We start from the raw sequence: 23,099 nt of genomic DNA, 5'->3' as shown, positions 1-23,099 counted from the left end.
TAAAATGCTCAGGTTCAAGTAACTTTTAAAACCATTTGAGTTTTCATGAATGTATTTAGTTAATGATTCATCATGAAAAACAATGGTGACTTAGTCAGTAGGAGCTTTTTTGTATGTTTTTGCTTTTGAGTCATCTAGCAAAAGGAAGAAAAATTCAAGCTCAAGCTTGGTTGTGGTTTTCGCTGCAACTTTTCAGAGTAATGAGCTGGTGTGTTTTTTTCATCACCATAGCAACCTACTCAGTTTTTGCTTTTGATTTACTTACTATACACCAATCATTAGGCCCTGGAGGGTTTAGGAAAATCTTTGGGAATTAAGTCAAAAGGCTGAGAAATACTTTTGTGCTACGTATAGTTTTCAAATGCCTGTATTTCATAAATGTTCTTCTGAAACATCTGGATACTAGTTAGCTCAAAATAACTATGCATTAAGTTAATATCTCTAGATAATCAAAGGTGTGACTTCAAAGTTCTATTACCAACCCTTCCTCCGACTTTGCCAAGTTTGATAAATAATGAACATTGTCAAGGGCAGTGTTTCTTTGGTTTTCTTTGATGTACTGAAAGCACAGATTACTCTGTCAGCTGTGATCCTTCATTTTAGACCCCGTTTCTAATGACATCAGTCCTGTGGTCAACATTTTTATGATCACCCAATTCCCTTTCCATTGTTGCCAACCATGGACTCCACCTTCTCCAAAAAGCATCTACTTCCATTATTACATCTGTCCTTCAAAGACCCAGTTGATCTCTTTCCAAATGCTGGTAATGCTAGTGTCAACATAGGCCAATGGTGCTCTAAGCCTTCATTATACCAAAAAAAACTATAATATACTTTTCTCCATTTCTGTAATAAATTTGTTCCTTCTAGTTTCTATCCCTGTGCCCCATCCTATCCCTGTTGTCTTGCTTATCCTTAGCCTTCTCTGCCACAGGAAAGGGGGAAAGGCTTGGTTTTGTAAAAATTAAAAATATTCCTACTGCAAATATGATCCTTCTTCATTTTGGTTTAAAGTATTTTAAGTTTTTCCAGCTTTCTTTTATGCATATGTATTTGGCTTTATTGAATGACTTTGTCTTTCAATTTACTATTTGAAATTCAGTAGGCATTCAAAAATGTTCCCCATTTTTTTTCAGAACTTTGGAGTATATGTCATTTTGTCCTTCATTGTGCTAATACCTCCCAATTGAGCAAAGAATGTTATCTTTTTTTGCAGTCATATTCTTAGCTTTCATTAGAATATGGTTAAGAATTTTCAGGTTGCAGTATATTTTTTAGTAATTAGCTTTGGCTTCCAATCCCAGAGGAGAAAGAGTAACTAGCTTTCCCTTATATTACTGGAGCCCATTACTTGTTTCAACTATTTAGTGCAGTGTTTTGTTTACTGGTATATGTTGAGAGGCTTTTTGTTTGTTTGTTTGTTTTTCAGATTAACAGCTTGAGTCACCCTGTACTAGTAGATCTGCCAACTTCCAGAAGTAAAAACATTCACATATCACTAATTAATTAGAAAGTTAAAATAAAAGCATATATCTTCTTTTTAGCCCAGGTCCCCTCTGCATTGGATTCTGGGTCCTTCTCTGTCTCCATCCTTAATCAGGACTTATTTCCCTGACTATTCTGCTACTTTGCTTTTAGTCCTCCCTTGCCTCGATTCACTAGAAGTCTTCATAGGTTCATAGCCTGCAGAAAATGCCAATGGAGCTAGAGGTAATTGATGTAACTACTTCTCTTCAGTGTCTTGCAGTTGAGTTCTAAATGGGTGTGGCTAAGAAAGAAAATTTCACTTTGCAAACAGGAATTCCTGGGTGTCATTCAGTGAAAATATGTTTTTTGTTACATGCACAGATTCTGACTCATATCATTCCAGGACTTCTGCAATAAAATAGACATTTTGTTTATACCTTTTTATAGAAGAGGGACCTTACGTCTAATTAGCATTTATGTCTACAATGTTAGGATTGCTGTTTGATTTATGAATGTTACTATTTCAAGCTTGTTTTATTATTATTAATTAGCTTTTTTTTTTGCTTTTTTTTTTTGGTCTTTTTACGGCCACACCTGCTAGGGATCGAATTGGAGCTACAGCTGCTTCCTACGCCACAGCCACGGGAATTGGAGCTACAGCTGCTTCCTACGCCACAGCCACGGCAATGCAGGATCTTTAACCCACTGAGTGAGGCCAGGATCAAACCTATATCCTCAAGTATAATAGTTGGGTTCTTAACCTGCAGAGCAATAGGAACTCTGATTTCAAGCTTTTTTTTTTTTTTCCCACTGAATGTATTAGTTATAAGCACTGGGTAAGGGAAAGTAACTTCTCCCACTTAAAGCAAGGAAAGAGTTCCCTGTTGGCTTATCAGGTTAAGGATCCAGCATTGTCATTCCCATGTCGCAGGTTTAATCCCTGGTCTAGGAACTTCCACATGCCATGGATGTAGCCAAAAAAAAGAAAGGAAAGGCAATATAACTTAGTAACTTAGTGACTACTTCCACAGATTCTAAGAGAACAATGAAAACAGTTCAAGTGTAATAGGAAAAATACTGATTTTTAATAGTGCACCATTTTACCACCCCCGTAAATTTGTCTTGAGAAGTAGTAAAAGTGAAAGTTTATTGAACTGCTTGTTTAAAATCTTATCCATTTAGACTTTTAAAAAAATAACTGTGTGGGAGTTCCCATTGTGTCTCAGTATCCATGAGGTTGCGGGTTTGATCCCTGGTCTTGCTCAGTGGGTTAAGGATCCAGCGTTGCTGTGAGCTGTGGTACAGGTCACAAACACAGCTTGGATTTGGCGTTGCTGTGTCTGTGGGGTAGGCCAGGAGCTGCAGCTCCAGTTCTGCCCCTAGCCTTGGAACTTCCATATGCCTCAAGTGCAGCCCTAAAAAGCAAAAAAAAAAAAAAAATTGTTATTTACCACTTCTTTGTAACGCTGAAAATATCAGTGACAGTGGTTAAGTTTGCAGACACTATGCCAGCTGCCTCATACACATTGTCCCAAGCAGTCCTGGCACGAAGTGTAAGAGCATTGTTTGCATCTCTAGAGGTGAGCAAGGGCAGATGTCCCCAGCAGTTGCTTTGGGGCTGGATTTACTTGGTTAGGAAATGCTGGACACTGTACCCAGCCCAATTCTCTGGACTAGTATAGTTTCCATTAAATGATATGCCTTATAATGCCTGTTCACTAATAAGTATTCATTTTAGTGTTTTAATTAATTTTTTTTTGGCCATGCTTGTGGATGCCAAGGAATGTATGTCCATACTACCCAAAGTAATCAACAGATTTAATGCAATGTCTATCAAAATGACCAAGACATTTTTCACAGAACTAGAACAAATAATCCTACAATTTATATGGAAGCACAAAAGATCCTGAATAGTCAAAACAGTCTTGAGGAAAAAAGAACAAAGCTAGCAATATCACACTCCCTGACTTCAGACTATACTACAAAGTAATCAGGAGTTCCCATTGTGGTGCAGCAGAAACAAATCCAACTAGGAACCATCAGGTTGCGGCTTCTATCCCTGACTTCGCTCAGTGGGTTAAGGATCCAGCATTGCCATGAGCTGTGGTATAGGTCACAGACACAGCTCAGATCTGGCATTACTGTGGCTGTGGTGTAGGCCGGCAGCTGTAGCTCCTATTAAACCCCTAGCCTGGGAATCTCCATATGCTGCAAGTGCAGCCCTAAAAAGCAAAAAAAATAAAAACTTAAAAATTTTAAAAAATAAATACTAATCTGCAAGGATGTATTGTACAGTACAGGGAATATAGCTAATATTTTATAATAACTTTAAAGCATTGACGCACTATGTTGTATACCTGAAACTAGTAAAATATTGTAAAGCAACTGTATTTCCATTAAATTTTTTTATTAAAAAAACCAACTTTTGTTTTAAAAAACAAATGTTTAGTCTTAGAAATTTTTAATTTTTTTTTCCCTGAAATACTTCTTAGTCCCTGGTGCTTTTACTTTTTGAGTGCCTATTAATACATGCCATTTTCTGGATTAGGCACCAAGAATTAAATCAGTAAGCAAAAGAAAGTCTGTCCTCGTGGTGCTGTCTTGCCTGGGCGGGGAAGCCAGAGAGTAAACATAAAGTCCCTGCAACACATTAAATAAGGTAGCAAGGCCTAGAGAATGCAGATGAGAAAGAGGTGCTATTTTAAATGGGATGGTCAGGGTAGGCCTCTCAGAATGAAGAAAAATTTTAATAGAGACCTGAACAAAATGGGGAAGCAAGCTGTATAGCAGCAGCTGTCTGCTATATGTAAACAAAAAACCCTGTCATTACTCATTCTGAAATTTTAATAAAAAAGTAAATTTATTCCACAAATAATCTGGAAACCCATTATATGCAAGATACAGTTATTATAAGAGCTCTGTCCCATCCCCCCACCCCAGGCCCCAGCCCCTTTTTAATTTTTGGCCATGCCTACAGCCTATGGAAATTCTTTGGCCAGGGATCAAACCTGTGCCCCAGCAGCAACCGAAGCGGCTGCAGTGACAACACAGGAACCCTTAACCCATTGCACCACAAGAGAACTCTTCACTTTTCTAAGTATATTCATTTTATTTTTCTGATAGGCCAAAGAAATACGTTCGGTTTCTTTATGATCCCATGCAGACAAATTCTCTAGAAACATGTCATTTATGTTTAGATAGATTTTTTTCTGAAACATACAAGAACTCAGCTTTTTAAAGTGGCAAGTGAAGCTTTTTCAAACTGCCAGTCCATGAGCATACTATAAAGCAAAAACTGAACTTAAGCACCAGTCTTTTTCTCTTAAATATGGGAATACTTGAATCAAATTCAGGGCTCATTCTTTCTGGGTGTCTAATTAGCAGCTTTTTTTCTTTTGACTTTGATTTTAATCATAAGCTACTTTTAAGTGTTTTAAAAATAACCAGTGAAAAATGGACATTTTCAATTTCTAGCACTTTTTTTTAACATGCCAGAGGGGTGTTCTAAATACATCCCCTTCTTTCTCACACCCCCCCCTTTTTTTTTTCTTTAACTGCCAGGTATCCGTTACAGCACTGATGTGAGCGTAGATGAAGTGAAAGCTCTGGCTTCTCTGATGACATATAAGTGTGCAGTGGTTGGTAAGTGATCTCCTTTGTTGCTACCTAATAGTAATTCTTTGGGGAAGTATTTTTGCATACAGGGCTATTTTTAAGATGTTAGAGGAGTACCATGTCAGAATGTTTTTTGTTTGTTTCTGTTTTTTTCTAGATTGCACAGCTTAATGCTTACACCACTTTTCAGTTAGTCTTAATTAAGATTTAGTCTTTTTTTTTTTTTTTTTTTTTTTCTTTTTCAGGTCTCACCTGTGGTATATGGAAGTTTCCAAGCTAGGGGCCGGCCTACACCACAGCTCACGGCAATGCCTGATCTTTAACCCACTGAGTGAGGTCAGGGATCAAACCCACATTCTCATGGATACTAGGCAGATTTGTTTCCGCTGTGCCACAACAGGAACTCTTTTAAGATAATCAATGATACAGTTTCTTTCCCTTTTTTTTGCCGTTTTTGTTTTTGTTTTTGTTTTTTTGCTTTTAAGGGCCGCACCCACAGCATATTAGAGATCCCAGGCTAGGGGTCTAATCAGAGCTACAGCTCCTGGCCTATGCCACAGCCACAGCAACACCAGATCCGAGCTGCATCTGCAACGTGCACCACAGCTCACAATGCCGGATCCTCAACCCACTGAGCGAGGCCAGGGATCGAACCCACAACCTCACAGTTCCTAGTCAAGATTCATTTCCACTCACCATGACAGGAACTCCAACTTAGTCTTCTTTTAATGGGGAACTTTTTATAGGAACTCATTGGATTTTTCTTAGGCATAGATCTTTGTTTAAATCCCTTTCTATACTTTGTAAATAAGACCATGATAGAAGGGAAATAAATATGCTGCTATGTTGAGGTATTAAGGTACACAGATTAAATATGCATTGTAATTTGTTTATTAGCCTTATAGTTTCTGTTCACTGGAGTTTTAATTAAAGTACAACAAGATTTTAGTATTTTTCTTGTGGCACAGCAGGTTAAGAATCCAGCCATGTCACTGGAGCCACTTGGGTCGCTGCTTTGGTGCAGGTTTGATCCCTGGCCCAGAAACTTCCTCATGCCTTGGGCACAGCCAAAAGGGGAAGAAAGTACAATGTTGTAGAAGAGATCATTGTGGATTTATTTCTTGCATTTTCTGAAACTAAAGTTTAAAGGGTCATACATTTTTAAAATATAACTGCTTTTTGCTTTTTTATCCTTTTACCCTTTATATGGAATAACAACTTTCAGCCTTCTCTTTCAGATGTGCCATTTGGGGGTGCTAAAGCTGGTGTTAAGATCAACCCCAAGAGCTATACCGTAAGTATGGAATTGACATTATTTCACATGGTACATTTACAAAGGACTTGAAATTACTGGGCTCTGTGTATCCCTACCTATACCAGTGAAATTCATGGTTCCTGTTGCTTTTAAAAGAAATGGAAAAAACAAGTAAATAATTAACTCATCGAGTATTTTGCCATATAAAAGGTCACCTGCTTATACCAATGTCCTTTTTCATTTTCTTACTTGGTTAAAAGGTAATTTGTATACCTTCATATTATATTTGTGCTTACATTATAATATATATTCCAAATATAATGTATTATATATATATATTTATATAAAGTTATATATATTGGAGTTCCCATCGTGGCTCAGTGGTTAATAAATCCGACTACAAACCATGAGGTTGCAGGTTCGATCCCTGGCCTCACTCAGTGGGTTAAGGATCCGGCGTTACCCTGAACTGTGGTGTAGGTTGCAGATGCGGCTTGGATCCTGCATTGCTGTGGCTCTGGCGTAGGCCAGCAGCTACAGGTCTGATTGGACCCCTAGCCTGGGAACCTCCATATGCTGTGGGTGCGGCCCTAGAAAAGACAAAAAGACAAAAAAATAAAATAAGGTTTTATTTATATAACTATGATTTGAGATTTTTACGTTGGGATCTCAAGGTTTTAGTGACATATCTTAACTAATTAGGTAAAATTTTTATTGTTTATCCTATTTGTTGCTTTTATAACATTTAAAATGGATATCCCTTCTTTATGAGTTGTTCTGAGGATCACACAAAGAAAATGTTCTATAAATAGAGAATAAGATGCAACTGATATCTCCAAAAGTGGTTTTTCCCTCAAATTATTTTTTTCATTATTATTTTTGTTTTCACTTTTTTTCCTTGACAGGATAATGAATTGGAAAAGATCACAAGGAGGTTCACCATGGAGCTGGCAAAGAAGGGCTTTATTGGTATGTATTGCTATGTAGGTTTCTGCAGAGTGGAAACATCTAGAAAGTAATTGTCTCAATTCAAACTCCTGCTCTTTCTATACATGTATAGATAGATTTACCCTTTTCCTTTGAGAAATCGAGTTCTGTGTTAAATATGGTGAATACACCTGGGCCTATTATGATACATCTCTAATAGAAATTCTCAATATGCCATGTAGACACCAAGAGGCATCACTTCCACCTCTTCTCCTTGCACAGACATAGAAAAAGGCCCTTGATCAGTATAACAGCATTGAACATTCTCTATTGTTACATCCAAAACGATTTTAAGAACTGAGTAATACCTGCAATATAAATAATTTTTCATATGCAAAAAGCAGTTTTATAGTAGAGTTCCAAAAACAGTGAGAAATCTGATGCCCTTTGGACTTGAAGGCTTATGCAGGCCTTTCCTTTAAGCCTTAGGCACAGGCTAGGAGGTGCAGAGGCTCATGCTGACTTACTCTGCCATCAGTGGCTGATTTTGAGCCTTTCTGGGGCTCCTAATATTTGTTACTAGGAGTTTTTGCTAGTCAGACTAAATTTATGAGGGTACTAGTCTTCGTTTGCTTGATGTTTTTGTATTATGCTGTTGTCTATGTGTTCTTTTGTGTGAGAAGTGAATATTCTTTTCTCTGATATAAATATTATTTAATCTTTGATTTTCAAGCAAATTAAGTCTATTTCATTTGTTTTAGAAAGACTCTGATTTGTTTTAATACAATAAAATCATTTAATAGAATTTTGCCCTTTTAACATAGTTAAACTAAGAAGACTCACTAAAACAGGAAAGAAAAACTGTTTTCCTGTACCTTCCGTTTTTCTTCCTCAATATTCTTGCCACTGATGACAAGTTCCTATTAACTTAAGATATACTAATTTTGAAAATTGCCCCATCTAAGTAACACTAGAACTTTACTAGATTTGTCTGTCTTTCATAATTTAAAAGGCGTTTGGATTTTTTTTTTTCTTTTGCTTTTTAGGGCCACACGCACGGCATATGGAGGTCCAGGCTAGGGGCTGAATCGGAGCTACAGCTGCTGGCCCACACCACAGCCACAGCAACATAGGATCCGAGCCACGTCTGCAACCTACACCACAGTTCATGGCAATACCAGATCCTTAACCTACTGAGCAAGGCCAGGGATCAAATTCGCAACCTCATGGTTCCTAGTCAGATTCGTTTCTGCTGCACCATGATAGGAACTCCAAAAGGCTTTTTTTTTTTTTTTTGTCTTTTTGCCATTTCTTGGGCCGCTCCCACGGCACATGGAGGTTCCCAGGCTAGGGGGAGAATCAGAGCTATAGCTGCCAGCCTACACCACAGCCACAGCGACGTGGAATCTGAGCCGTGTCTTCGACCTACACCACAGCTCACAGCAATGCCGGATCCTTAACCCACTGAGCAAGGGCAAGGGTCAAACCCGCAACCTCATTGTTCCTAGTCGGATTCGTTAACCACTGCGCCACGACGGGAACTCCAATGCATTTGGATTCTAAAGCATCCTCCCTAGCACTGTTGTGAGCTGTGCTTACGTAGTCATTATACAGGGGAAGTGCAGTTAAAATGAGTTGAGGACCTCCTTTACAGAAATAATTTACTAATTCTGATAATCTTCATAGTTTATTTCCAACTTAATTTTCCCTATATTGACAAGAACCTTGTAATTCCAAAGGTTACAGAGTGATTCCTTGAAACATTGAAAGCTTAAATTAGCAATTTGATTTTTTTGCTTATGTGCAAAAATCCACCATGCAACTAAACTAACATCTGGGCCCAGAAAGCTTTTTAGCATAACGAGGAGGCAGTTGGCATTCTTTCCCCCTCTCTAGGGCACTGAACTAGTCCTGAACAATTTTGGAATTGATGTCCTTTCTGTTATTTTCTGACTTTCCTTTCCTAGAGTTTCAGATAGTGAGTTAGACCCTAGTCTGGGTCCTGCCCTGTCACATTGTGTGAGTTTAGGGTCAGCTTTTCAGTTTCTGCCGAAAGGTCATCTGGGGTTTGAAAGGGGTAGCTTTGGATCTATAGACCTATATGTAGAGTGTTGCCATCTTTTTTTTTTCCGGTCTTTTTAGGGCTGCACCCACAACATATGGAAGTTCCCAGGCTAGTGGTCAAATTGGAGCTGCAGCTGCTGGCCTACGCCATAGCCATAGCAACAACACCAGATCTGAGCCACGTCTATAACCCACACCACAGCTCACAGCAACTCTGAAACCTTAATTCACTGAGCAAGGCCAGGGATCAAACCTTCATTTTCATGAATACTAGTTGGATTTGTTAACACTGAGCTACAGTGGGAGCTCAAGTGTTGCCATCTTGACCATACTGAGTCTTCCAGTCCATGAACACTGAACATCTTTCTAGCTGTTTAGTGATGTTTTGTAGTAAGTATTTTATTCTTTTGATACTGTTCTAAGAGTGTCAGTGGTATGCAGTATTCTTATGAAGTCTTTATTATCAGGATAATACTTAACTATTACGGGATCGAGTGATGGCAAAAGTATTTGAGAATTTGCCTATAATTCAGGAATTACTTGTAATCTCTGCATCTCTATATACATATGTTGGTTTTACATGGAGTAGAAAACTCATAAGCCTAGTAATTTTTTGCATTTGGGTAAGGGGAGCTATCTCACTTTGGCATATCTAGACTAACCGTTTTTGGAAAACAAGTTGTCATTATACATTTTTGGTTGACAAACCGTGCACCTCAAATGTGCCACCTGCTAATAGATTTTCTCTGAATGGAATTGTTGCTTGGGGCAACAAGAATATTAACTTGGTATTGCTGAAAACAAGTACAATACTTTTGTAGATACCTATAAAAGGATTTGGAGCGATTTGTTATTTATACAAATTGAAGGAGAAAAGCAATATGATTAAACAAATTTACTAACTTCCAATTGAGGTATGTCCCTGTAAAGGAATGGAAATTGTGAACAAATGGGAACAGGGAAGGCCTTTTTCAGAAGATAAGGCTAGAATATGCCATTAACTAACTGTTCCAGGCAGGAGGGGTATAGGGGATGAGGGCGGGTAGGGGGAAGTTAGATTTCTTGGTTTGTAAGACGCCTAAGGAAAAGAGAACTAGGACATAGGAGAGTTACAGATTGGGTGCAGAAGGAGGAGCAGGATTGTATGGAGCAAAACCTTGGGCATTTCAAAGTTGTCTTCCACCAGTCCTATGCAAAGAAATAAATTTTCTAGGACTTAGGCCCCTAAAATGTAAAGAAATATTAAAATGGACCTTATTCTGTTAATTAAAGTAATGATTATAGAAAGAACTTAAGTACAGCTCTTAGAACTTTATTTGGGAGACAGTAGCTTAACCGTTTTAAAGTTGTATTATTCTTTTTTATGAAGATAGTATGTTTGTATTTTATAATTGAAACAATAATCAATATAAGAAGTTATAAACAAGGCTGACATCCAAACACAGTGAAAAGGTTTACATATCTTTCTAAACATCTGCATGTATGTTTACACATGGGAATATTTGTATATTGATTATGTGTAAAAGAGAATATTATGTGAATGGGACTTATACATGCTGTGTGAAACCTGCTTTTTCCCGTATGTTTTGGTGATGATTCCAAGTCATTTACATGGATATACATCATACTTTCTAACAGCTGCATAGTATTTCTTGGTATAAGTAGACTGTATTTTATTTAACTGACCCACTAGATAATTAGATTGTTTTTTGTTTTGTTTTGTTTGTTTGTTTTTCTATCTTTTCTAGAGCCGCACCCACAGCATGTGGAGGTTCCCAGGCTAGGGGTCAAATTGGAGCTACAGCTGTCGGACTATGCCACAGCCACAGCAACGCCAGATCCGAGCCGAATCTGTGACTTAACACCACAGCTCACGGCAACGCCGGATCCTTAACCCACTGAGTGAGGCCAGGGATCGAACCTGCAACCTCATGGTTCCTAGTCAGATTTCTTAACCACTGAGCCATGACAGGAACTCCATATTTTTTATTCTTACTGTTTTGATGGACTTATATCTATGTTTCCTGCCTTTACAGATTTGAAACACATTTTCATTTGAGATCTTACTCTGGACATCAGTTTTGTTTTGTTTTGTTTTTAACAAGAGAACAAATCTACACTTTTTTTTATCTATTTACTTTTCAATAAGTTTAAATCCTTGAAGGGTACAGCATCACATGGATTCTGTATCCATTGGCCTTAGCAAGAAGGTTGACTCAGAATTTGGCATGAATCATGCCACTGTTTCCATGAGGAAAGTTACTCTTTCCCAGATTACTCTGGTTTTGTTAGGTTTTCCACCAGGAGTTCTTGTTGCCTTTTATACATAAGTACATCTCTTGCCTAGATAGAATTCAGTTTCATCTCAAGCATAAACACCTTAAATTTTGTGGGGGTTTTTGTGTTTTGTTTTGTTTTTGCTTTTTAGAGCTATAGCCACAGCATATGAAAGTTCCCAGTCTAAGGGTTGAATCAGAGCTATAGCTACCAGCCTAGCCATAGCCACAGCAACTCGGGATCCCAGCTGCCTCTGTGACCTACACCACAGCTCACACAATGCCAGATCCTTAATCCACTGAGGAGACCAGGCATCGAACCCACATCCTCATGGATCCTAGTCAGGTTTGGTAACCTCTGAGCCACGAAGGGAACTCATTCTGTGTGTGTAAATTTTGTACTGAAACATTTAATGAGTATTTCTGTGACTTCAGTTAGTAACCTTGATGAAATCTAAAGTTTTCTACCCATGGTAGTATTGTCGTTATAGGGAATTATAAGAATCTATGTGTTTTCATCTTAAAAACTGGTGCAATGCCCTTTCCCTGTCCCCCTAGGTCCTGGCATTGATGTGCCTGCCCCGGACATGAGCACAGGCGAGCGGGAGATGTCCTGGATTGCTGACACCTATGCCAGCACCATAGGGCATTATGTGAGTACCTAACCTACTAAAAGCCCTGAGGGCTTCATCTTCTGTCTTCCAGAAATAATTGTTTAATTGATGATATGTACAAGAGAATTCACTGGGTTTTTCTCCTCTCCTCTAGCAATACCTTGATTCATATATTAATTTACTTCTGTCTGTTTTTAAATCATAAATGTGGTGGTCTTGGATTGAGCTTTTTACTTCTTATCCTGGTGGGACCCTCGAAGACAGATCACCTATCAGAGCAGGACTCACTGTAAGAGAGTAGAAGGGAAATAAAGAAGCATTCAATTCTGCTTTTCCCTCAAAGAGCTTTCACTTAGAGGAACTAAGACACATAAGCAGATACGATATGGAGACAGTATAATACCAAAGTAGAGAGTTTCTGAAAGAAGGCTTCCTGGAAGAGCTATTTGTTTGGGTCAGGGCTAGGCCTCAAAAATGGACAGAATTTAAACATGGAGATTTAGGGGATAGGAAGAGAAACCGTAGGGCTCAAATTGTCTGAACATAAGGTGCATTTAGAAAGGTAATAGAAAAATGAAGTAAGTAAACTCAGAAAAAATTTGAGTCCTAGTGTTTGTCTTATTTTTGGCTACACCCACAGCATGTGGGAGTTCCCGGGCCAAGGCTTGAACCCAGGCCACAGCAGTGACGAGGCTGGATCCTTATCCTGCTGAGCCACAGAGGAACTCCTTCACATCCTACTGTTTTTATTTTACTTGCTAGTCAGAGGAGATCCTTTGGTGCTGACCTTTCTTTAGGGGAGAGGTGTTAGCAGCAGTGTTAGGCTGGAGCAAATAGATGGCCTCCACAGTGTCAGCATCTGCCTTCACAACCTGAGAGCTGTAGGGCTGGTGAGGATCATTGACTCATGACAGAGGTAGACTCAGCAGGACTGGGCTGCATGTGTGGGACCAAGAAAAAGGCCAAGACTGAGTGGGAGAGGGCCAGGAGGACTTGAAAATTCAGTCTGGGGGACTGAGCAGAAGTAATACCACTAATACAGAAAGAATACATGACAACTGTCTTTGAAAGGGATGGAACCTTGAAAAATAAACATTTAAAGGGTAGGAAGAGAAAGTGAGTTGAAAAGACATTTTGTTACCTGAAAACTGGGTAACCTCTTTGTGGGTGTTGAGCCAGAAGACACAACTAAGCCAGAGATCAGGAGAAGGAAGGATTTATTACTTGCAGCAAGTCAGAACACTGGAGGTCTTTCCCAAAGTAGTGTCTCTCCAACAGTAAAATTGAGCAAGTTTTAAGCCAAGAGTACCTGCATATTCATAAAGGGAATATGCTGTGGAGTCCAAGCTTTTGTTAATTAATTTACTTATTTATATATATATATTTGTTTTTTTTTGCCTTTTTGTCTTTTTAGGGCCGCACCCGCAGCATATGGAGGTTCCCAGGCTAGGGGTCGAATCAGAGCTGTAGCTGCCAGCCTATACCAGAGCCACAGCAACTCGGGAACCAGTCCGCATCTGTGACCTACACCACAGCTCACAGCAACACCAGATCCTTAACCACTGAGTGAGACCAGGGTTCATTAACTGCTGAGCCATGACGGGAACTCCAGGCTTTTGTTAATTTAAATCTCAAGGGTCAGGGAAGGTCGTTATCATCATCCTTTAGGTTCCAGTCAGTCTATCTGGTGGTTGAGCACTTAATTTTTAGCACTGAAACAAAACTAGGAGTCTTTACTTTTTCTATTGTTACTTTTCTTGCCTGTGACAGTCAGTGTTTCTGAGTTCTTTTTTTTACCTTAAGACATTAATTACTGAGACCTGTTCAAGGACATTGTGCCCAGGCTTATATCACAAAATGGCTTAGGCCTGAACTGGCTTCTCTTAATGTCAAGAAAACCATCTCTTTCTCCAGGGACCCCCTCCTACTCTTATCTGCTTATAATTTAGCTTAAAATATGTATGAAACACTTACTGCATGCGAAGCTTAAAGTGAAAGCAAGGAGTTCAGTATAACTGGGATAGAGGCTAGAAAGAAAAGTTTTGCTGCTATGAAAAGAATACTGGGAACCTGACCACATCTCTAGAGTAGGATCAGAAAAGCCGCCTTGCGATACAGCCTTCTGGGCTGCACTCTGAAGGTGAGTAGACCTCAACCCGCTGAAGAGGCGCTGGGCAAGTGTGGAGGCAGAAGGTAGCACCTGGGTACAAGTCCTGCCATGAAAAGAGGTGAACCTGAGAGACTGAGAGAAGACTGTGGTGGCCAGAGTAGAGAAGCCGGCAGAGGAGGGTCGGACCAGATTCTCCTCCCCCTGTCGGTGACAGCAAGGACTTCCAGTCTTTGTCCTAAAAACAGGGAAGCCAGTGAAGTGCTCGTTGTAAGCAGGTGTGTGACACAGCCAAGTGTGCATTAGGCGCTTCACTCTGTGTGGCGGAGAATGGGATTCTTAGGGGCAGGAGACTACATGGGAGCCCAAAAGAGAGGTAATATTGGCCTGCCTGTGTTGGAGAGGAATGAATAGATTGAAGAGTGATTTAGGGGGAAAGCAATTAGTTACAAAAAAAAAAAAGAGAGAGAGAAGCTCCAAGAGCTCCACTTGTGGATGCTGAGGGAGGGGGTTTCTGAGAAGAGGCCAATTCAGCAGCTAGATTGTTGTGTAGAATAGTGAGATTGGGGCCAGACTGCAAGGGAGGGTGTGTTTAGAGAGGAAAGTAGGGCATGAAGAGTAGCCTTCACTTAAGAAAAATGGTGCTGGAAAGGAGACAACATGAATGGTGCCAAAGAGAAAAGTTTTTGTTGTTGTTTGGCATGTTGATGGGGCTGTGAGCCACATATTCATCTTTTTTTTTTTTTTTTTTTCTGTTTTCTTTCTTCTTGGCAAAACTATGTGTATCCACCTAAGATTTGACACAGTTGCATTACCGGAGTATCAATTGTAGGAAAGGAATGTGAAACTATACTTGTAACTTTATGTATCATTGAATTAAGTGCTAACCTTAGAAATGTCAAACGCATTTTCCACATGCCTGTCCTCAAGTCACTGGAGGGGCAGGTGAGAAGCCTTGAGGGTAGCCTAGGTGTTTTGTTTCATATCCATAGTAGCACCATACACAGGTGAGCTCACAGGGTTAACTGGAGATTTCAAAACCACACCCAGGGGCTGCCACACTGCTGTGCAAGAAGTAGAGGTTGGGGTGATTTAATGAGGGGATTGCTCTGCTGACTGGATCCAGATTCATCTTTAAGGACCCTAGTGGAAAGATCAGCCTTAGAAGAAGAGGATTATTGTTTCCTCTAAGAGGGATAATAGGGGCTATGGCACCTGGCATCAGGTGGTGTAGTGTGTACTTAGGAGCATGAGCAGACACCTTGGACTCTAGAACTGGCTCCTTTACAGATCAGTTCTGTGACCTCTGGCAAGTACCTAAAACTCTCTGTGCCTTGGTTTTCTCGTATGTGAAATCACAATAATAATGACCTAATTCATGGAACAGTCGTGAGGATTAAGTGAATAATAGTATAATGCAGCCCTCAGCACAAAGTAAATATTTATAAATACTACATCAGGTAAATTCCACAAATCCCCTGAAATAAAACAGGAGCAGTATGAGACACTTGAAAGAATTTTGGTTTTGACTGCTATTCCCCAAAAGATTGCTTTTCCATGTCACCTTATGTTAAATGAACTCTGAGTGTTGTCTCCTTTTTAAGCAAGGCATTGGATTAAATAGTACAAAGCAGTAGGCAGTACATTGTTATTCATAGCTCATTCCCAAAGGTGACTGCAAAAGAAAGTTTTGTGAGGCACTGCCAGCTAAACCTTGGCCTAAACACTGGTAAAAGACGCTTAATAGGAAATTCAAAATCAGGGCCTAGGGTAAGAAGTCACAGTTTTTGTACTTGTTTTCAGAGAAGTAAACGAGTGAACCTGAACACGCAGCTCCTTTTGTCCAGCCTCGCCCGGGAGTGTGGGCGCTGGAGAGCCTGTTCTCTGCCCACCAGGGCTTCCAGGACACTTGGGTATGCTGGGCAGCCCACAGCCAGCCAGCACCATGCCTGACCTCAGACAGGATTGCTGGATTGCTGTCAGCTGCACTCATTGCATTTTCTCTGTTCAGAAGCATTTGGCACTAGGTTTACAATTCTGTATTCATAAGTGTTAACTATTCATGAAGAGAAACTGTGGGAAAACTACAAATGCCATAAATCACTTTACTAGGCTTTTTTTTTTTTTTTTTTGTAATTATACAACTAATTCTAAGTTCTCTCATAAAAATATTTAAACAGTCCCTTTTTAACTTACCCAGCTAGAATATACATTGTGGGATAGAGGGTATGGTGTAAAGTAAGGCAGTTTATCTTGTGGGATTGTTTTGTTTTGTTTTTTGGTCTTCTTGTCTTTTTAGGGCCACATATGGAGGTTCCCAAGCTAGGGGTCGAATCTGAGCTGTAGCCACTGGCCTACACCACAACCACAGCAACACCAGATCTGAGCCACGTCTGTGACCTACACCACAGCTCATGGCAACACCAGATCCTTAACCCACTGAGTGAGGCCAGGGATCAAACCTGCAACCTCATGATTCCTAGTTGAATTCTTTTCTGCTGCACCACGTTGTTTTTGTTTGTTTGTTTTGTTTTGTTTTACTTTATCTTGTTTTACATGGGTAGCAAATTGCTTTAACAAATTTATTAAGTAGTCCATGCTTTAGCCACTGATTTAAAATGCTTCTTTCATTTTATATTGATTTCCTATGCATAGTAAGACTGTCTCTACGTTCTCCTCTCCCACCAATCAATGGGTCTATTCCGTTCACTATTCTGGTTGCTACAGTTTATAGTATATTTGATGACTTGGAAGGGAAACCCCTCCCAAGCCCCTTTCTTTCTAATTATGCTTGTTTCTGAGCCAGAATACGTGTACATTGTCAATTCAAAGAGTACAGAAAGGTGTAGAGTGTTACTCTGGAGCTCAGCTTCTTAGAACTGTCCATTGCTGCAGAAGGTACTCTGCTGACACCTGGGCATGGGCCTCTGTGTCTCACTCTCATGGACCCTTTTAATTTTTAACCTCAAGTGATACCATACTATATTTACAAAAAACTATATATGTAGTATGGAATATGCTATATATACAAAAACTGTATATAGATAGAATTTCTGGGTTAATGGATATTTTTTATTTTGATAAATATACCAAATTGCCTTGCAAACCTTAGTTATTTTGTCTTTTTTTTTTTTAACTTCATGAATATTTTTGTTAATCCACTCTTAGGTGAATTTTTAGGGTTCTTTTTTTAAAAAATGGCATTTTAGAGTTCCCACTGTGGATAAGCAGTTTCTTGGGAGGGCTGGGTCATAGGTTTGATTCCCAGCCCAGCATAGTGGGTTAGGGGTCCAGCATTGCCACAGCTTAAGCTTAGATCAAGACTCGGACCTAATCCCCTAATGGAGCTGGCTGCCCAGGAACTGCATACACCGCAGGGCAGCCAAAAATTGGGGAAAAGAGAGAGGGAGGGAGGAAGGAAAATTCTTTAAAAGTGGCGTTTTATTGAATTTACAGATTAGTTTGACAGAAAAGTGTTTTTACAGTGTTGAGTCCCATTTAAGAACACCATAATTCCTCTTCCTATTAGATTCTGTTTTGGGGGCATGCTCAAGTCTTCTGGTAAATTTTAAGCCACTTATAGGTGACCCTGACTTAATTGAACTTAAACATTTTTTGAAGAAATAATAAATAGTTTTAAGCTGAACTATTTCTACTTTTGTGATATTGCTCTTTGTACTAACTTGAGTTAAATTCCTGAAAATTCCTGTGTTTCTCGCATCAGAAAATACAATCTGCTTTATATTTTCTAGGAACAGAAATTTGAAAAAGGGAGGCTTATCCCTGTTGATGAAAGTATACCTTCAATACACACACTTCTATTATGCATATTAGTCAAATAAGAATGTGTTTTGACTTTAACCCTTCTTTATTGCAGTTTATCATAGAAATTAACCTGACATTTCACCTTTTTCTTGCAGGATATTAATGCCCATGCCTGTGTTACTGGTAAGCCCATCAGTCAGGGTGGAATCCACGGACGCATCTCTGCTACTGGTCGTGGAGTTTTCCATGGGATTGAAAACTTCATCAATGAAGCTTCTTACATGAGTATTTTAGGGATGACACCAGGGTTTGGAGATAAAACATTTGTTGTTCAGGTAAAATGTTTGCTTTCTTAAAGAATAACTTTCTTAAAGAAACACGTATAGCACGTTTTTCAGTGTTTTTAGATTTACAATTTTTAAAACTTACTCTTTAGATCTCAAGTTTGGGGATGGATGCTTATAGAGTAATACATCCTTTATGAACCTTGGTATGGTTCATGTGACTAAACCAAGTAAATTATCTCTCAGATATATATGAAATTATCACCAATTTCTTTTGTTTAGTATTTAAAATGAAATTGTATAGAGAAAGGGACATCTCTTATATTATTAAGTGTATCCATAAGGGTTTGCAGGAAGAATTTGCTTGAGGTTTGATTAAGTTACTTAGAGGGAGCTAGATTAAGTTGAATACTACTTTAAAATAAAACTCATATTCCTTCTAGGTTAGTGATTTTTCATGACCATAGAACATTTGGTCATCAGGGTCTGAGGTTCTAGGTAGCATGGTTGACCACTGCCATTTCTTTATGAGCCAGCAAGAATACCACTTTAGAATGTATTATCAAAGATGACAAAGAGTTGAATTCCACATTCTTTTTTTTTTGTCTTTTTGTCATTTTGTTGTTGTTGTTGTTGTTGTTGTTGTTGTTGCTATTTCTTGGGCCGCTCCCACGGCATATGGAGGTTCCCAGGCTAGGGGTCCAATCGGAGCTGTAGCCACCGGCCTACGCCAGAGCCACAGCAACGCAGGATCCGAGCCGCGTCTGCAACCTACACCACAGCTCACCCAACGCCGGATCGTTAACCCACTGAGCAAGGGCAGGGACCGAACCCGCAACCTCATGGTTCCTAGTCGGATTCGTTAACCACTGCGCCACGATGGGAACTCCTGAATTCCACATTCTTACACATAAAAATGTATTGTTAGAGAGAGATCATCTAGTACATTTTTTTTTTGGTCAGGGATTTTGAGAATCCTTTTCAACGCTAACAAAATGTGTATTTTGTACCATCTGTGCTAGGACTTCAATTTCTGTTTCATTCATAATTGTTCTTCATAGGGATTTGGTAATGTGGGACTGCACTCAATGAGGTATTTACATCGTTTTGGTGCTAAATGTGTTGGTGTTGGTGAATCTGATGGAAGCATATGGAATCCAGATGGTATTGATCCAAAGGAACTGGAAGACTTCAAATTGGTATGTTAATCTAATATCTGATAATCTGATATTTGACCATCTGAATATTGTAAAGTTGAAATAAGTCTTAGTGAAAGCTATTTCTACTGTCTTTTTTTAAGTGTTAACTCAGAAAGCTCTTAATAAATGAGTCTTTATATCATAGGCACTAAACAAACATTTAAACTGTGATACAGCCATTAATTCTGGTTCTCCATCAATTATAGCAACATGGAACAATCCTGGGCTTCCCCAAAGCAAAGATCTATGAAGGGAGCATCTTGGAGGCTGACTGTGACATACTGATTCCTGCTGCCAGTGAGAAGCAGCTGACCAAGTCCAATGCACCTAGAGTCAAAGCCAAGGTGACAGCATGATGGGTTCAGTCTTACCAATGTGGAATGATGTGGAGCGTCATAAAAAATAATCTATGGGTTTCCTCCTTTTAAAAAAAAATAGCTTTATTGGGATTAATTTACATAGCATACAATTCCCAAGGGTACAGTTTAAAGTGGAATTACACTTCTCTCCAACAGCCCCTTCCCTATATACGCATATCTCTTGAGCTCAGTTAGAGGGGATTTGACCGTGTTACTGACATTTCTATATGTTCCTAACTTTCTTGCAGATCATTGCTGAAGGTGCCAATGGACCAACAACTCCAGAAGCTGATAAGATTTTCCTGGAGAGGAACATTATGGTTATTCCAGTAAGTCATCTGTATTTGCCAAGTTTTATATGTACTTGGAAACATAACTGTCTTTTGCAAGAAACTGGAGGGAAAGGAGGATTGCTGGTTTCCCAAGCCTTAGTGAATTCATTTTCATTTTGCTTTTGAGAAAATAAAGTAGAGGAGTTCCCACTGTGGCTCATCAGTAAGGAACCCAACTAGTATCCATGAGGATGTGAGTTTGATCCCTGGCCTTGCTCAGTGGGTTAAGGATCCAACGTTGCCATGAGCTGTGGTGTAAGTCATAGTCGTGGCTTGGTCCTACATTGCTGTGGCTGTGGTGTCAGTTGGCAGCTGCAGCTCCAGTTGGACCCCTAGCCTGGGAACTTCCATATTGCGAGGGTACGGCCCTTTAAAAAAAAAAAAAAAGAGAGAGAAAAGGTATGTGTGGTTAATATAATAAGCCTGTCTGTCAGTTCACTTGGACTTGAACATTTTCTTCCAATTTCAGGCTTTTTCTTGCGTAAGTATTTAGCCCTCTTTAAAATCTGGTTATATAAATGTAGAATGTGTTAGAAATACTATTAAATTCTTATGATTTTTGTGATTACTAACCTTATGCATTTTAAATGTCTCTTGCTGCTTTACTCAGAAAGCTAATATGAGTAACATGTGCCTAGGGTCTATACCAAAAGGTGATTGGAAATCAGAAGTTAGTGTAGACTCATGAGGCATTTTGAAGAACCCTCTTTTTTTTTTTGTCTTTTTGCCTTTTCTAGGGCCGCTTCCTGTGACATATGGAGATTCCCAGGCTAGGGGTCGAATCAGAGCTGTAGCTGCCAGCCTACACCACAGCCACAGCAACATGGGATCATAGCCACGTCTGCAAGCTACACACAGCTCACAGCAACGCTGGATCCTTAACCCACTGAGCACGGCCAGGGATCGAACCTGCAACCTCAAGGTTCCTAGTTGGATTCGTTAACCACTGAGCCACAACAGCAACTCCATGAAGAAGCCTTTTCGATGAAAGCACTTAAATTCAATTTAACTGAAATAGACTGCCCTTTCATAGTGAGAGAGGAAATACTAATCTCCTTGTGAAACACCCTTACACAATCCAATCTAGTGGTTAGTGGGCAGCAGTTTTGTCTCAGAACTTTTGTTGGAGAAGAGGATCTAACAGTCAATGTTGATTTTTTTAAAAAAATGGTTTTCTTCCAAATGGAGAAAACCTCAGATGGATTGCGAAGGGGTGTTGTCAAATTTAAGCGTAAAGTTTCTGATAAACTAAGGTATACTTGTGAAATGTTAAGCTTAATCTGCTTTAATATTAAATTTGAGCTCTTGTGTTCATTGTAAGCTTTTTGTTTGTTGTTTTTTGTTTTTACCCGTGGCATATGGAGGTTCCCAGGCTAGAGGTCTAATTGGAGCTGTAGCCACTGGCCTACACCACAGCCACAGCAACACAGGATCTGAGCCAAGTCTGCCACCTACACCACAGCTCACAGCAATGATGGATCCTTAACCCACTGAGCAAGGCCAGGGATCAAACCTTCATCCTCATGGATGCTATTCAGATTTGTTTCCCCTGAGCCATGACAGGAACTCCTCTCATTGCAAGGTTTTATTAAAATCATTGTCTCATTTCTTTGGTGTTTTCCTGTCACTTCGTGTATAGGATCTCTACTTGAATGCTGGAGGAGTGACAGTATCTTACTTTGAGTGGCTGAAGAATCTAAATCATGTCAGCTACGGCCGTTTGACCTTCAAATATGAAAGGGATTCCAACTACCACTTGCTCAGTAAGTTCTGATTATCTTGTTCTCCAAAGATAATCTTTTGGGCCATCTAAAAGGTTGGGGAAAGTCTGAATATAATAAAAGGACTAATTAAACTCACAGAGAATTTAATCTTAGAACAGAAAACTATTTTTCGGTCTTGGGAGTCTTAGACCAAAAATATACAGTTTCTTAATACGTATTCAAATATTCATCCTCTTGAATATATTTATATTAAAATGTTTATGTTCTAGGGGCATTACCTTATAAAGCAGCTGTAAATTAGTAGTATAAAGAGTATCATTTTAAACCAGGAACTCCCACTGATACTCATCCATTTCTATCATACGTTGCTCTTAGTAAAGGCCTGTCAAGAATTTTTTGAGTCTTTTGATGAGAATACTGCTTGTCTTTGGCTAGAGTAGGCTCCAGAGTTAACACTAGAATGATCCTCAAGCTGAAATAAGACCAAGACCTCCAGCTGAGCTTTACTGAGCCCACTCTGAGAATCTGGGTGAAGTGTTCCCATCGATTTCCGTTCCTTTTTCCCTGAGCATTTTCTTTTTTAAAGAGCCAAGGAAAAGCCCTGGTAATGGGTGTTATGGAAACAGAGCAGTGACCTAAATTCACATTTATTCACATTTATATAGGAATTTGGCAACGTGCTTTATTCCTTTTTAGCTTGAGTTTTAAATGATTAACCCTCTTACGACATTAATGTTAAAGGTTTCTAAAACTACTTGTTTTGGGGTTGTGGATATAGTTTGGGACTACTTTTGGTGTTATGTCATTTTTGGCTTTTTATAGTGTCTGTTCAGGAGAGTTTGGAAAGAAAATTTGGAAAGCACGGTGGAACCATTCCCATTGTACCCACAGCAGAGTTCCAAGACAGGATATCGGTGAGTGTGCTTGTGACAGAGTCACATTTTACACACCCAGCCTGCTCTCTCTTCTTTAGATCAGGCCGGGTAGATTAATTGGAATTGAGGAGTGGTAGTCAACATGACAGTAATTGTATGACTTGTGTGCTTGTGTGTGCTTTTGACCTTCCTCTTTCACTCTGTTCTAAAAATGGGCTAAGAATCTTAGTTTGAAG

The 23,099-nt window shown here is 39.4% G+C and overlaps 1 protein-coding gene across 1 annotated transcript in view; it reads left to right on the top strand.

Moving 5' to 3' along the window:
• Positions 1 to 23,099, top strand: part of GLUD1 (glutamate dehydrogenase 1) — a 36,924-nt gene that overhangs the window by 8,930 nt on the left and 4,895 nt on the right. The window contains exons 2-11 of the mRNA XM_047760568.1: positions 5,029 to 5,109; positions 6,321 to 6,376; positions 7,243 to 7,306; positions 12,163 to 12,257; positions 18,246 to 18,425; positions 19,436 to 19,573; positions 19,780 to 19,917; positions 20,181 to 20,261; positions 21,904 to 22,027; positions 22,811 to 22,902. Coding sequence (XP_047616524.1) covers positions 5,029 to 5,109; positions 6,321 to 6,376; positions 7,243 to 7,306; positions 12,163 to 12,257; positions 18,246 to 18,425; positions 19,436 to 19,573; positions 19,780 to 19,917; positions 20,181 to 20,261; positions 21,904 to 22,027; positions 22,811 to 22,902 — 1,049 coding nt within the window. The remainder of the gene's footprint in view (positions 1 to 5,028; positions 5,110 to 6,320; positions 6,377 to 7,242; positions 7,307 to 12,162; positions 12,258 to 18,245; positions 18,426 to 19,435; positions 19,574 to 19,779; positions 19,918 to 20,180; positions 20,262 to 21,903; positions 22,028 to 22,810; positions 22,903 to 23,099) is intronic.

This window comes from Phacochoerus africanus, chromosome 15 (assembly GCF_016906955.1).
Source record: "Phacochoerus africanus isolate WHEZ1 chromosome 15, ROS_Pafr_v1, whole genome shotgun sequence".
NCBI classification, from domain to species: Eukaryota; Metazoa; Chordata; class Mammalia; order Artiodactyla; family Suidae; genus Phacochoerus; species Phacochoerus africanus.
Note: the sequence above shows the minus strand (reverse complement) of the source record. Positions and strands in the feature narration are given on the sequence as shown.